The 14,993-nt window shown below is 42.5% G+C and overlaps 1 protein-coding gene across 1 annotated transcript; it reads right to left on the reverse strand.

The window, feature by feature from the left end:
* Positions 1-13: 13 nt before the first annotated feature.
* CSRP3 (cysteine and glycine rich protein 3) lies at positions 14-13,680 on the reverse strand. The gene is made up of 6 exons (XM_063397546.1): positions 13,569-13,680; positions 8,067-8,197; positions 4,151-4,319; positions 2,697-2,832; positions 2,149-2,242; positions 14-1,029 (listed from the first exon to the last, which is right to left on the reverse strand). Exons 2-6 carry the CDS (start codon positions 8,176-8,178, stop codon positions 950-952), a joined length of 591 nt encoding a protein of 196 aa, XP_063253616.1. The 5' UTR covers positions 8,179-8,197; positions 13,569-13,680; the 3' UTR covers positions 14-949.
* Positions 13,681-14,993: the final 1,313 nt, after the last annotated feature.

The raw sequence follows: 14,993 nt of genomic DNA on the forward strand, positions 1-14,993 counted from the left end.
GAATCTTTGCTTTGTTTTTCACATATATATGCCCTGATGGGGAATAAAAATGGGTAAGTGTATGATGGAAGATAGCAATGTGCATAAAAAGAGGGAATTGTTCCCCAGTGCATCTGGAATATCTCATGTCAGCCACGTTCCCAGGGAAAGGAGGGGCCAGCTGGGCAGTGTGATATGAGTGTAAGTGAAAGCAGGGAGCAAGGAAAACCAGCAGGGAAGGAGTTCAAGATCAGGAAATTAAGGTGAGATACCATCTAGAACTGACATGGTAAGCAATGCAGTGAAATGCAATTATTGTGGCTAAGCTATGGGGGGTTTCATTCATCTTGATGAAATCCATTTATCTGAAACACCGTGGACTGTATAAGCACAAGCAAATACAAATAAAAATCATGTGAAGCAGTAAGTACTTTATTGGAACTTGAAAACAGACAAAACTTACAACACTGTATTGAGAGAAAACATTGAGGCTTTTTAGAAATGCCTCCCTCAGAGAGAGAGGATTTCAAATCCTTTTTAATTGTCTCAAAGCCAATGACGTCTGCTTGTTATAACACAAATATCAGCATGTCCAAAAGTCAGCTAGGAGACTCGTGGAAATACAGAGAGATGAACATTGTGAACAAAAGAAAATACAATCTGACTGGGAGCACCTGGACCCTTCACTCCAGAAGGGATCCCTGTGGTAATCTACAATTCCAGTATTGGTTTAAGAAGCAAAAATGTTCCATGAGGTTCCTTGTCTTTATACACTAAACACAAACATGAGTCTAGTTTTATCACTGTACCTTTTTAATCTACTCCAAGAATTTCTTAAAATACAACTCACAAATTTTTTTGCCTGCAATGTGGAAAATCTTAATCCAATGCCCTAGGTTCTTTCGTATGTTATTTAGTGTTTTACTTGACAGCATCAACAGCAGTTTGAGTCTGTGGCCTGCATTTCTTCTCATTCACATTCTTTCTTTTCCACTTGAGTGAGGCCACCAAATCCAATTCCTTTGGGACCAAAATTTTTTGCGTAGCAAACTGCAAAAGAAGGAGGAGAAGGTCAGTGGTACTCTGAAGGCTCCCAGAGGTAAATGTCTTTCGATTTTAATTTTTAAGTTACTGTCACATTTAAGTTGGTAAAAAGGAAGGAAATCTGAAAAAGTGTATTTTCCACAAGTTTATCCAGTTCTTAATAGTGAAACTGGTATCACATGTTTGAATTTCACCAAATTTGCATCTGGTGATCTCAGAAAAAGTTAAGAAACTATATATTTTTTTAGATCTAAGTAATATTTTCATTAAAGTTACTTTCCTGTCTGAAAATGCTCACTAAAACTTGGTCTGATGAGTAACACAGAGTAAACCAGAGATTTTTAAGAAGGAGAACTGGAGCATAATCCAGAAACTGTTGATGGGTGTTTAAGTAATTCCATTTGAGCTCTATATTGGTTAATGTGTGCCTAGTTATTTATCACAATTCTGCTAAGTGGTCGTGGTGAGCATATTTCTCCAGATATGCCAGTTTGATGCACTTGTGTTTGACAGGCTGTACCCAAAGTCACAGAACTCCAGTGTTCTTCTTGAGGGTTCTCTATAAAGTTTAGCTTTGGGTATAAAAACTTCATGTATTTTTTTCCCCTTAAGCTATTTCTGGGAGTCAAGTCAAGTCTGTGAACTTTCTGAATCTAGGCAGAACATCCAGATGTATAATTTACCATTTTTGCCTTAGCTTCCATGCTACCAATGCAGTGGAAATAACTTTAGAATTTTACTGCCAACAATTCTGACCTGGAGGACCAAAGCTCTGTGGATTTTTTATTTCAGTGAGTGAGACTGTGCAGGCACAAGAGCCTGCCCTGCAGACGTTGCCAGCGCTCTGTTAGGAGGGCTGACAGATTTGAGAGGTTGTCACATTTGTAGAAAAATCACAGCTTTAAAATTTAAATGTTAATTGTAGAATAGTAGAAATGTTAATAGTAGAACAACTACAATGTTACCATAGCTCGTTGCTTTCAGAGAGTTGTTAAAAAAAGACAAAATGAAATTTCCAGGGGATGTTAAGCGGACAGCAAGGTAAATCTCAGTGGCAATCCTAGGTCTGAAGAGACTGATTTTAGGCTGACCCTGTGCCCCAGCTGAGCTCCCTGCAGCTCTCACCTTTGCAGTAGAGCTCTCCATCCTTGTCCGTGACGTTGGTGGACTCCAAACTCTTCCCGCAAATGGCGCAGCGGAAGCAGCTCTTGTGCCAAGGCTGGGCAGAGGAGGACAAGTCATGGTGTGGCACAGAAGGTGCACAGCCAGCAGGTAAAAAACCAACAACTACTGCTTTGTGTGGTGAGGAGAGGTTAAAATGGGTTTGTTCATCTTGTGGCTGCAATTTTTAGTCATTCTGGGTTGGCCTTTTTTCACTTACTTTGTCTTTATATCTTTAATTGCCACTACAAGTAAATATTTTTAAATATACCCAGAGATCAAAGCCAGCTTGTACAGTAATCTGCTTGCTCCTCAGACATCAGTAAGCAGCAAAAAGTAGAAAAAGGTTTGCAAAAAGCACAAGATTTTAATACCTGTCGCAGCAATTTGCAGATTCACCCTTATGTTAATTTTATGAGTGATAATTTAAATGATCAAGGGCCTCTCAGCTGTGGTTTCTCACTATTATAAAAGAGTGGGGTTTTTCTCCTGGTGCTGAAGTCACTACTTACTTTTCCTCCTCCCATGATCTTCTCTGCAGCATACACTGATTTGCCACAACGGGGACATTTATCCACATCTACCATCTTTTTGGCAAACTTGGAAGCATTAGTTGGTGTTGAAGGGCGAGCAGGCTTTGGTGAGCCCCTAAAACAGAAGTTTTTAAAGCTGCTTAAAAATGTTATCTTCTTTAGAAGAAGGATTTCATTATTTTTTAGTAAGGCATTAAAAAATATTACATTGCTGGTCTCTGACATGCAGAAGGGGATAAAAAAAGAAGAAAATGAAAGTATTCTATTAAATGCTATGTTGTGTGATTAAGAAACTGGTACTGTAAGCTCTGATATTTCCTTTTCTGGGCAAAGTACATAGAACTAACAGCAGAAAAGATGATATTTAATGAAAATTGAAGTAAAACTCCATTTTCTCTCCTTGAGAGGCAAGAAGAAAAATACAAGGAAAAGATATCTAGTTTTCATAACTGCTTATCTGCTGGTACTCATCAAACAAAATAAAAATTCAGGTTTTTCATGCCATAATTTCATTAGGCAGTGAACTGTTTGGACAGGGGTTCTTACCTGGCCTAGGGTCAAAAAGACATCAGAAAAATACCTTTGTTTTCTATTTCTGGGCTTTGTGCTTTTTATCTTTGTGCATCAAGCCTTTTACAGAATGATTTCTGAATTATCAGGTCGCTGGACTGCAACAGGTCATTATATCCACAGGATGCAACAGTTTTTGGTGCAGAACTCTGCCCGTAATGGATTTGTGTGGTACAAGGAGCTACAGTTAAATACATTGTTTAAGCTTTTATTTCCTACACAGCATATTGGTTAATTGGTTTCTTTACAGTCAGACCACCAGAAGGAAGAAGCCTCGTTGATTTAGAAATGTGCAGCTTTGAGAATTGCAGGAAAATCCTGTAAAAATGAACTGTCAGGGCTAATTATGTGCTTTTGGGAGATGGTGTCCCATTAGAATTTCTTTGTTCAAACACATTCTCAGTGTGTTTGTAAGTGTTATTCGAACCACAGGGAGGATTTAGAAATGTTATTTCCCCCACTGAGAGCAGAGCTGACAGTATGGGGTAGTGTGATTATTTCTCTAAGAGTGAATTTTAGCCTCTAACAGGAAAAATAAAATACTCTCCTTTTCTGTGGTGGATGTGACTTCACCACTGTGCTGCAAATGGCAAATTACAATTGCAGTGAATATTTACACGTGTGGTGGCATATAAAGGCTGCTTCTGCAAGATAATTGCCTCTTGAAGGAGGGGATAATTTGTAAAGCTGGTTTAAAGACACTGAGCATCATTAAAACCTGTAAATTACTGTGTCCGTGGAAGCAAAGGGTGTAGCAAACTCTGCTTCTTATGCTGGATGTTGTTATGGCAACAGAATAAAATACATAAAACACCCTGGTAGAGATGAGCAGGACCAGGAGCTGTCCCTGGGGTTGAACTCACTGCTGCAGGTTCAGGCCCAGGTGTTCCCCAGTGTCAGTGCTGAGGCATCCTGCCCCTTGCCCAAAGCCAACCCCCTTGGGGCCGTATTTTCTCCCGTAGCAGGTCTTGCAGTAGATTTCAGACTCGTGAGCTGCTACCGTGGTGCTGTCCAGAGCCTTCCTGCAGGCCACTGAAAACAGGGAGAGAGAGGCATGTGTCAGTGTTTGCCTTTTGGAGTTTGAATTTATGTGGTTTAAATTAATTGGACTGTTTATTTTTGTTTGGCTTGAAAAATATGGGGAAAGGAGCCAGTCAGCATTAAATTGGTCAGTATAAAACTTGTCAGTATAAAACTTGGCTGGGCTGTTGCTGAAGTAAGGGGAAGATTCCTCTGTGTGTGCAAAACCTGTTCTTCTTTTGTCACTCTGAAGTTATCCTGTGATCCCAGGGAAATCTGGATCTGTGAAGCTTAAAATGGACTTGGGATAACCATCCTTAACTCCCAAATTTGAAAAAAGGGGGGAAAGAAGGTTGCAGAGGCATCGATGCCACTGTGCTTGTGGACTTGTCAAAATACTTGCTGTGAGTGTGTGGTGGCTTTCTGAGCTCAGCCCGGGCTGTTTGGATGGGATGTGTTTGTGAAAGAGGCTTTAACATCGACACCAAATCTGGAGTCAGGCAGGATGTGCTGGGTTTTTTATCATTATTTGTTTGTTGGAGCTGTGGCACTAAGGCCAATTGTCAGCTCTGTCAGACTTGCTCCAGGATGACAAGAGTGTGGTGTAGCCATTCCCAAGCAGAGCTCTTAAAAATCACGTTTGGTACAGAGAACAACAGCTGAGCTCAGCTCGCTAAGAAAGGGATGGCAGACTTTTGGAAAGAAGGTGCCACAGGAACGCCCAGCTTTCATCAGGGAATACAAATTGTGTCCTCTACAGCACTACTAATAATGAATGGGGGAAAAAAATAGTTTTTACCCTCCTCACTATTTGGTGAGGAGTATATGCTGGTGTTTTATGCACCACTTTGGGAGGAGGCAGCCTCCACCCCACAGAGAGAGGAAGATCTTTCAATTCAGAGTCTCTCTTGAAAACCAGGATTTTCTAGTATGCTAAAAAATTACTGCTTCAGTATTTCTTGCAAGTTGTTCACTGTTCAACGGTGGTTGATTAGCAGTGGGGAAAAAATTGGCAAAATCTTTCACTCCAGGTTCCTTAGAACAAAATGCTTGCCCTGCAGAGGGCATTCCAGTCATAAGCTATTGATAACTTGGAAAACAAAATTGCTGACTTCATGTATGCAATAGAAAGCTGTCAAATACAGAAGTATTGCAAGTGGCCAGAAGTGCAAACTCTGGAGGAGCTACCTGAGGGTTTGATTAGCCCATTTCCCCCAGGTTTACTTTAAAAGTCCTCCTCTGAATCCAGTTTATCTACCACAGGGAATTTATACTCTGGAACCTCTGCATCTTTCATTACAGACTCCAGGCTGGTTTGGGTTGGAAGGGACTTTAAAGACCATGTAGTTCCAACCCCCAGACCAGGCTGCTGTTCAGAGGCAGTATATAATATTTTATACATCCCCAGCTCCCTGGTTGTCTTTGTGGCTTTCCTCCTCCCTGTATTCCGGGGAGGGGGAAATAATTTGCCAAGGCCTTTCTAGTTAACAGAAATAAAACGAGGCACTCCTGTAAACGTGTGAACCTGATCTCCTCGTACTACAGTGTTGCTTTGAGTTGATAATTATGTTTGCTAAGGGAGTTAAGGGGTGATGGAAACTCTAGCAGCAGCTAAAGTGTTTCTATTTCTGGTCCCTTAGGGATAGGGTATCAATTCCCCACGACAGATGGAGCCCTTGAAGTGCTATTGTTGGAATAACTTGGATCCTGTCGTCTGCCAGCAGATCCTGCTCTCCCTGAGGAGATGCAAGGGTGAGATCCTGCCTAGTGTCCATCCCTGCTGCACTCGGGGTGAAAGCTGCCGGTGCAGCAACAGGCTGCAGGTAAGCAGGAGTCTGTTTAAACAGCAAAGCAGGGACTGCTGGAAACAAGTTTCTCAATTGTAGTCCTCACAGGGAAAACCTGTGGAGCAGAGAGAGAGTGCTACGTATAGTTTAACATGATTCTTCCTCTGTTAACAACTTGCTTGGAACTGTTTATGATTCTGCTGAAATTGGGCTCTTTGGTCAAAAAATACTGATGTGCTTTGTGTGCCTGGTCAAATAGAATGTGAAATGGAAGGTATAGTTGAAATAGTTTTAGATAGAAGTACACAAAAGTGCAGCTAAACTGGCTTTCCGTGCCTGAGTTTAGGTTGGGGGCGATTGGTTTCCTGCTGTTGAGAGATGAAATCCTATAAATGGTTCAGAGAAAAGCCCATGGGTGTGATACACGATCCTGAGGCACCCAGAGCTGCTGAGTAGTGTGTGTGAATCATGGGGGGAAGTAAAGCCAATTAACATACCTTGCACATGCCAGCTGGGCCATTTAGATTCATCTTTAGGTCTTAACCTTAAACATACTCCTGGTGGAAATACTATTTTTGGTATCTAAGCTAATAATAATTTAATTCAGACTTAAAGCAAGGGGCAAATAAGGGAAAATTTAAAAAAAAAAAAAAAAAGAAAAGAAAAAAAGAAGAAAAAGAAAAAAAACCCAAAAAAAACCCCAAAATACACCACTAACCAACCAAGAAAAGCCCCACAACAAACCAAATATTTGACAGAGCCAATGAATGTAAGTTGTATACCATGAATTAATAAAAGAAAACAATCCAGTTGTACTAAGAACAAAGCTTACACTTGAGAAATATCCGTAGCCGTGCTCTGTTAGGACAGCTCTTCATTTTTATTTACTATTAATTGTTATAGTCAGAACATGGAAGCATTAAGAAGGTTCTAGTTGAAACTGAGTTTTTCCTTTTACCATTCTGTAGGAATTGGCTGAAGGCTGTCAGTTAACTGAAAATGTTTTGAGGGAATCCTTTCTTACTTGGCCTTTCAGGCATCACTAAAGGCATCGCTTGGACTTCCAGGCATCACTTTTAGGGCACAAAAACAGCTCAGGTGTGTCCTTTGGGATCATTCTGCAAAGTTCTGCACTGTATCACCAAGCACTTCATGTTCAGTCTCATGCCCCCAAATAAGTCTCCATCTCTCCAGGAAAGGAGGGAGAAAATGGGATTCAGTGGCTCCTGAACTGTCATGCTGGAAGTCATACTGCAAAGGTACTAATCCCAAGTATTGTCTACAAAATATAAGGTATTAATCCCAAGTATTGTCTGCAAAATAAACTCTTCAGCTGTCTTTGGCTCTTAGCAAATTGTTTGCTCTCTCCCTCTCCACAAAGGGCAAACAGAGCTGAGTTTGTGCCTTCTCTCTGATTTCATTTTTTTTTTTAATTTCTGCTTCTTCTGCAGAGAAAGCAAAATTCCTGGAAGCCAAACATCAGAGGAGTGTGGAGGGAAAGAGTAAATGGAATGGGACTACATGAAATATGGGAAGGAGGAGTGTGAGTTGGTTGGAGGTTTTGATGACATCGGGGTCTTTTATCTTTTCAGTGTGAAACAAATTAATGTCAGGATTCACTGTAAAAGTAATCATCTCCTCAAAGGAAAGAAGTAATCATCCCTCTGCCTAATGAGTGCTGTTGAATTCTGCTGGACTTTTTAACCTGGAGCAAACCTGTGCTGTTGGGACAGAAGGAAGAGTTTCCTGGAGAAGGACCTGGATACTGCAGTTCTGCAGCACCTCAGTTTCCCTGACAAAATCCATCTCATGTTTGGACAAAGAAAAACCAGGAGCCCAAGAGGCAGATTGCTCCAGGTAAAAGGCAGCAAAACTACCTGCATTTATTAACAAAAATGAATGTTGTGGCTTTAATAGCAGAGTTACACAGAGCTATGAGGAGGGTGCTGTGATGTTAAAGCATTCAGCTTACTGCAGAGGAAGCAGGACTTGTGGAAGCTCCTTCCATTGCACTGGATTTCCTCAGCGTGGTACACTGTCTTTTCACAGGCCCCACACTTGGCTCCTCCTCCCCAGTTTGGCATCTTTATCTGAAGGGTTAACCTAGGAAATCAAATTACATAAATAAATACAACAGCAAATGTGGATTCCTCTAAATGGAACAGCTTGATTAAAATAATAATACTAATCTCCTCCCTCCCCAGTGGACTGCTCCTGCATACTTGCAATATACTTTATAGCTGTGTGGTAGAGAAGTGAGGGTGCTTTGGGGACAGGGACAGTGTCAGTCCCTGTGCTTCTTTCTTGTACAAAAGGATATTTCTTTGCTTGGTATATTGTGATGGTCAATATGTGAAATGACTGTGAGGTGTTTTGGTGAAAAGGTGTTAGGATCACTCAACCCTCCTCTGCGAAAGAGGATCTAGGATTTGTTTTCAGTAAAATAGTCATTTTCTTTCAACACTCTCCTGTACCTCAGCATAGCCTTTTCTGAGTTCCTCAGGAAACAGCCCCAAGATCACTGTGCTGCCCAGTCATTGTAAAGTAATCATGGGTAGGTTGCTGAGGTGTTTATGGTGTGGTTGGTGGTTTTTTGTCATTGCATTTAAAATCTAAACATCAGAGAACAAAAAGCACCGTGGGTACCGTTGCAGTTGTTGCTCCTGCAGTCAGCACGGAGGTGCCTTGCCCAAGGTCACACAGAGGGCAGGAGCCCAGCCCAGCTCTCAGTGCCCTTCCCTGTGCCTGTCCTGGCACACACCTGAACCCCCAGCCCTCAGCCTGCCCTTGTGTTTTGTGGTTTGAGTCATGGTTTCTGGAAAGGCTGGGACGGCCTCTTGTCATCTGCACAGTGCATTATCGCCGTGTTCCAGGGCCCTGGCACGGGCCTTCTCCTCCTTCTTGGAAAACCAGTCACCTTCTTATTATAGGCACTTGGAACCTGCTGGTGCTATTTGTGCTTGATAAAACTCACCAAAAGGTGCTTCTGACCAAGAGGAGGGCTTGGAAGGCTGAATCGGGCCTGCTGCCTGAGAATTTTCTTCTGAGGTCAGGTGAGAGAGAGGGGAATTCATCACAGCAGTGATGTAACAGAGCTGGTATTTTCAATTAGTGCTGTTTTAGACTAACATTTTACTATCTATTTACACTGGACTAATGTCCTGTGCTCATCATCATCTCAGTGACTTCTACACTTCGATCTTCTGAATTTCAGAATGAAATGAGCAATATCTACATGCAGCTCTGCACCCTGAGGCGAATCCTTTCTGACAGCTAAGACCAAACATCCTGCAGTGGTCTAAAAGAGTTGTCTGTCCAGCAGAGGGAAGGTGCACACACTGAACCAATAGCACTGGAGCATCGTTCATCTCTTCCAGACCCTCCCAGCTCTCCTGGGAGGCTGCTCAGGAGCAGACCTGCTCTGGCAGTTCCAAAACAGTAATGGTGCAGAAAGGAAATGAAAACTCAGCTTTCTTCTGTCTATCTGCAATGTAACAAGTGAGAAGCAAAAAAACTGATGTAGCTGAAATCAGAAACAAAACTAACTGTGCACAGATGAGCTGATGATGAATTTGACCTCTCTCACTCAGTGAAGCTTTTACTGAACAGCACTGTTAAATTGGTTTTTCCATTTCTTTTAAATGTGAGATAAAGGAGCAGAAAGGAATCTTTCATGTAGGTAAAATCTTATTCTCAGTCTGCCATTCAATATTTTCTCCTATTTTTAAAGTACTTTTCTATTTGTGCCCTTTTTTTTTCCCTTATAAAAACAGTTTAAGCCATGCTTCAAACATTTTAAAAGAAGGAAGAGCAGCTGTGGATAAAAATCGGTTTTGTGACACTTCCTTGAAAACGAAAATGAGATTTTTGTGTCTGCAGTGTTCCCTTCCAAATCAGGTCTCCAGTGGAATCCCTCCCCAGCTGAGGGAAGGAGAGTGGTTTGTACCCCTGGTCTCTGTCAAGCTGCTTCTCCCCCGTTAGCTCTAAAGGCACACCAGGCCTGTGGCAGCAAGGATAGTTGTTAGAAAGTAGCTGCCATTACATCATCAGCTGAAGGGGAAAGAATAATCTCTGAAAAAGTGTGATAAAGTGTGATAGTGCTGTCAGGGGCTGTGGTTAAAGCTCTTAGGAGGACCATTGTTCCTGAGGCTAATTATAGTAACATGACTGGGCATGCATACACATTTTCCATGTTTTGTTGGCATCACCTGATGGGAAGGTGTAGGAGAAAGAACAAAGGCAAGGCAGAAGTATTCCCATGAGGGTTGTGGTGTGAGAACAGCAGTGCCTGCCCTGATGTCTGTGCTGGGAGAGGTACCAGGGCACATCTGTGCTCTTGCTGTCCAGGCTTTGCTCGTCCCTCTGGAGATGAGTGCCCATCCCTGTGGCTGCTGCCTGTGCAGCGGGGTAACCAGGAGGAGGTGACCTCCACAGGGGATGTGGCACTCAGAGTTTTGTACTCATCCAAATTGCAACAGTGGGTAAAGCTCCATCCTTTCAATGTGCAAATAGAACTTGGTCTCCCATTTGTCATCAGAAAAAAATAGACCCCAAGTCTCCACTTCCCATAATTTCATGGGGTGTCAGTGTCTGAATCCCTGTGAAATTCCCTCAACTTTGTTGTCTTAATCTGTTTAAGTTTTCATCTCTGCTCCTCACATGGTACTTGTTACATCCTGGTGATCTGCTGGGAAGTGGAGCAGACTGATCCTAAAGGTAAGGAACGTGCCACACAGAAAATTCTGAGTGTTGGTGTTGCCACGTGTGGGCACTCAGGGCGCTGTTAGAGCATTCTTGGGCTTGCTCAATTGCTACTTGTGTCCTTCTTCAGAATGCAGCTTCTATATGGAGCAGAATTTATACCAGAGATGTGCAGCCAAGGATTCGTGCCTGCCATTATTTAGAGCTTATATTACTCCTTTGTAGGCTGGGCTCAGGGCAAGGAAGCCTTTGAAGCATTGGTGTGCTCTGCACAGGCATGAAAACACTGTGGGCCATCTTCTTTTGGGCTGTTAGTCATACTGTCCAAATGTGTCACATCACTGCCACAGAGTGTCTCTCTAATCTCAGTGCCATTGATAAGGATATAATCCAAATATGTGTTTTGATCCATTGATCTAAATGGGTGATGGATGCAGTGTGGGCCTGATGAGATGTGGAGGAGTAAAAGGCAGTGCTAATGCCTGACTGTGCTGCAGGTGAAAAATGTAATTAATTAATTTGAGTTAATTCTGGTGCTTCCTTGCTAAACACGAGGTTTTCCCTTCTTTGTGCTCATGCATTTGGCAGTCTGGAGCTCAGCTCTTACCTGCATGGACTGCAGAGCTGTGCACTGTGTGGTTGGCAGGGTTAGGGTAGGCTAGGGTTAGGATGGCTTTGAAGGGGACAAACAGAATGGGAAATGTTGGTCTTGGTGGCCACTGGTAGCAGAAATGCTCAGTGGGGAGTGGTGGGCAGGCTGTGCCTTGGATCTCTCTGCATTTTAGTCCCAGCTAAGTTCTTGGTCTAGACTCAGAGGATGAAAATACTGACTGCTTGATTCCTTACCTAACCAGCAACCAATAATAATATAAAACTCCAACATGCCTGTCTGCATTGAAATGCAAACCCTCAAGGCTGCATTTGAAATTCCTTTCCCAGCTGAAGGCTGTGGGAGATGCCAGTGCAGCCAGAGCTTCCCTCTGGTGTCTAATCACAGCTCTGCTGTGCCCTGTCCTGTGACCACCGTGACTCATTTGCCTGTCCTCAGTGCTGCTCACCCCAGCAAGATAGATCTTCCTTTATATAACAGCAATAAAATGCTGCTGTGGTTTTTCTCTGCAGCTGACACTCACGGTGAGGTTTTCTTTTGATGTGTCTGCATTGGAGATGCCACTGCATCTCCAACAGCCTGGGGGTGTTCCTGTCAAAATCCAGCCCCTCCTGGAATGCGCTTCTCCCTCAGCAGGGGAGATTCACAACAGGGGGAACATTGGTGTTTGAAGGCTGAGCTCATTTGATGGAGATGTGATCTTGTTACGTGTTTATAATCCTATTTCTGGTATTCCAGTGCATTCAGCAGACTGTGGCTACAGGTAAATTTTATTAGTTAGTGTCATACACAGCTTCCACCATGATCTCACAATAACCAGCATTTTCCCCTTGGTTCTGCAGTGAAGCAACACAGAGAGGGCAAGGGATGGGAATTCTGACACTGGAAGGAAAATACTGATTTTTCATTGACACTGGCCATGCTAAGTCACAAATGGCACTTGGAAACAAAAGATTTTAACTGATTTGGTGTGAAGCACATCATGTGCTGGTAGTGTCCCATTCCCTTGCTCTCATCTCTGTTCTTCCACTTTTTTATTATTTTCTAGCCTAGTAATGCCACATTTCCTTTGAAACTTCCTTGATGCACACGTCTGCAGAAATTTAAGATTTCATCTCCAAAAAATACAATATCCTGACACTAGAACAAGGTCCTTCATTGTGACTTAGAAACCAACCACACCCCACAGTGACGTGCTTGTACATTCACACTCAGCCTGATCTGTGTGGCTGTGCAAAGCTGCATCTGCTGTACCAATGACCTGTTCCTTTTTCCAGGCCTAATGCTGGGCTATCAGCTTTCACTATTCCTTCCACAAGATCCTTCTCTCACTCCTTATCCCTGCACTAAGTCTTTTAAGTGCCAGGTAAAACGATAACAGAGTTTGAAATAGCACTGTGATGACTGAGATAAGACACAGAATTATTTTATCTACGTATCTGCATGCAAAAAAGAACATATTTTATCTACATATCTGAAATAATTTTACTTTTAGGCAGAAAATTTTCCATAGTAAAAACAAGTATTCATTCATTTATTTATTTGAATTATTGGGGTGTTTTTTTTTCTGAAGACTTGACCAATCACGCCTTTTGGAATGCTTGAATGATGGGTTTGGGAATAATTCTTTCATCCTGCATTCTTCCCTAGCCATTTTCTGTCAAGTCTGCATAGAAGTTTTCTTATTATTTGGTAATGAAAACAGTTGGTGACTGACATGAAATATTTTGAAGATTTGGGGGGATTTGTTTTGGTTTTTTACTTCTAGGATACTCTAATGAAAGCACACAAATTTGTTTGCTGTGTACGTGTGCTTTCTAAAGACTGACTGTTTGCAGAAAAAATAATTCTGTAGTTTTGTAACAACGTTTTTAAACATTCTGAAACTTCTGTTATCCTGTCTTGCCTGGTCCCAATGAGTGTCCCTAGTGAGGATCCCCCAGCCCTGCTCTTGCAGCACTGCTAGCTGCTTGCCTGGCTGAGCCAGAACAATCTTTCTCTCTACTGGCTACTCCAACTCTTAAACTCTGCTCTGTAGGACTCATACTTCTGTATGAGTTTTCTTGGTTTTCTTTGTCAGGCAACAAATTGCTTCTATCATCTGTTAGGAATAAAAAAAAATACCCAAACCCTTTTTGGCAAAACGCGTGAGACTGTACTTACCGGAGCCACTGGAAGGTTCTCCCTCTTTCCTTGGGTCTCAAAGGGTGTGAGCAGGAGGGGCTCCTGCTCTCTTTAAATGCTGTGACCCCCTCTGTCAGCCCTGTGAGCTGGGAGGGGAGGGGAGTGAGAGTTTCAGGGATCTGAGCCATGCCATTGCTATCACCGAGCTGAAAATAACCTCTGACAAAAGCCTGGCATTTCGTTCCCTCCTGCCCGCTTGTGAGTAGGTGGACAACAATGCAGCCCCTCGGATTCCACCTAAAGGACATTCCTGACTGCAGCCTAACAGATCAGAAATAAAGATTCAAGTTTTGTAGTTGCTCTTCTGCATTGCTTAAATGTGAATCATAAAATAACAGTCCCTGAAATGGCAATCTAGTTATTAATGGTCACACTGCCAGAAGTGATTTACCAGAATAATTGTTAATAATAAATTAAAACTTGATTAGCACCCCCAGGAAAACAACAGTTCTAAACTGAATAGCATTTCATTCTGCAGTTCCTGGTTTGAGAGATACAACTGGTTTGTCTTGTAGGACACAGAGAATTATGCTGTTAACTCAAATCTTGCCTTTTTTGCTGTTTTTAGGCATTAAGGTGAGTAGCTAATGTGTATAATATTTGGCCTGTAATTATTGCAATTCTATTTGCCGCGCCTGACTGAGCCCCTTGGAAATGGATGAGGCTGTAGATGTGTTAGAGATGTGGGCTCTAAAGCATGAAACCCCTTTTTAGAGGGCTTTATTTTAAGGGCCTTAAAGGTTTAGAAGCTAATGCTCATTTTCTGAACAGATGCCTGAATTTAGCAACTTTGTTCAGGATCATGGCTGTGTATGGAAGGGCCCACCCCGGGGTTAAACTCTCAAGGTGAAAGTCTCGACTTGGGGACTTTCATGGAAGCATTAAAAAATTGGATGCCAAATCCACGTCAGACTCTAGGATTTGGGGGTCTCTTAGCTGAGACTGCTTAGAAAACACTTGGGAACCTCTAAATCTGTTTGCTGTTGAGCCTGGCATGGATTTTCCAGTGTGGACACAGGTCCTTGGTGTCAAATTGAAGGACTGTTTGTTTCCTGAGCAGAGGAGCTGGACTCCCTCCCTTCTTGGTTGTTTCTCCCCAGGTAGTTAATGATATTCCATATAAGATAAAGCCAAATGCAGAGGGGACAGTGCAGTGTGGGCTGGGAGGGGTCATTGGAAGAGGGCAGCGAGGTGGGGTTGGGGCAGGCCTGAGCTCCCTCTTGGGAAGCACTGAGAAGCTTCTAAAATCTTTGTGTTTGCACTCTTGGTGACTTATATTAGTCTTCAAATGTCTGACATTTGAGAGGGATGAACCTTCACTGATGTCCACTCCTACTTTATAGATCATGGACTTGGATGGATTTCCACCATACCCAACTGCAGGGAACTCTGCATAGAAAGCTT

Source organism: Prinia subflava, chromosome 5 (assembly GCF_021018805.1).
Source record: "Prinia subflava isolate CZ2003 ecotype Zambia chromosome 5, Cam_Psub_1.2, whole genome shotgun sequence".
In the NCBI taxonomy this organism is placed as follows: Eukaryota; Metazoa; Chordata; class Aves; order Passeriformes; family Cisticolidae; genus Prinia; species Prinia subflava.

Coding starts and splice junctions, on each gene's coding strand:
- CSRP3 (XM_063397546.1), bottom strand. CDS start 8,178: ATGCCAAACTGGGGAGGAGGAGCCAAGTGTGGGGCCTGTGAAAAGACA. Junction 4,320..8,066: donor CAAGTCCTGCTTCCTCTGCA/GTAAGCTGAATG, acceptor CCCTGTTTTCAG/TGGCCTGCAGGAAGGCTCTG. Junction 2,833..4,150: donor CTGGGCCTGAACCTGCAGCA/GTGAGTTCAACC, acceptor CTTCTGTTTTAG/GGGCTCACCAAAGCCTGCTC.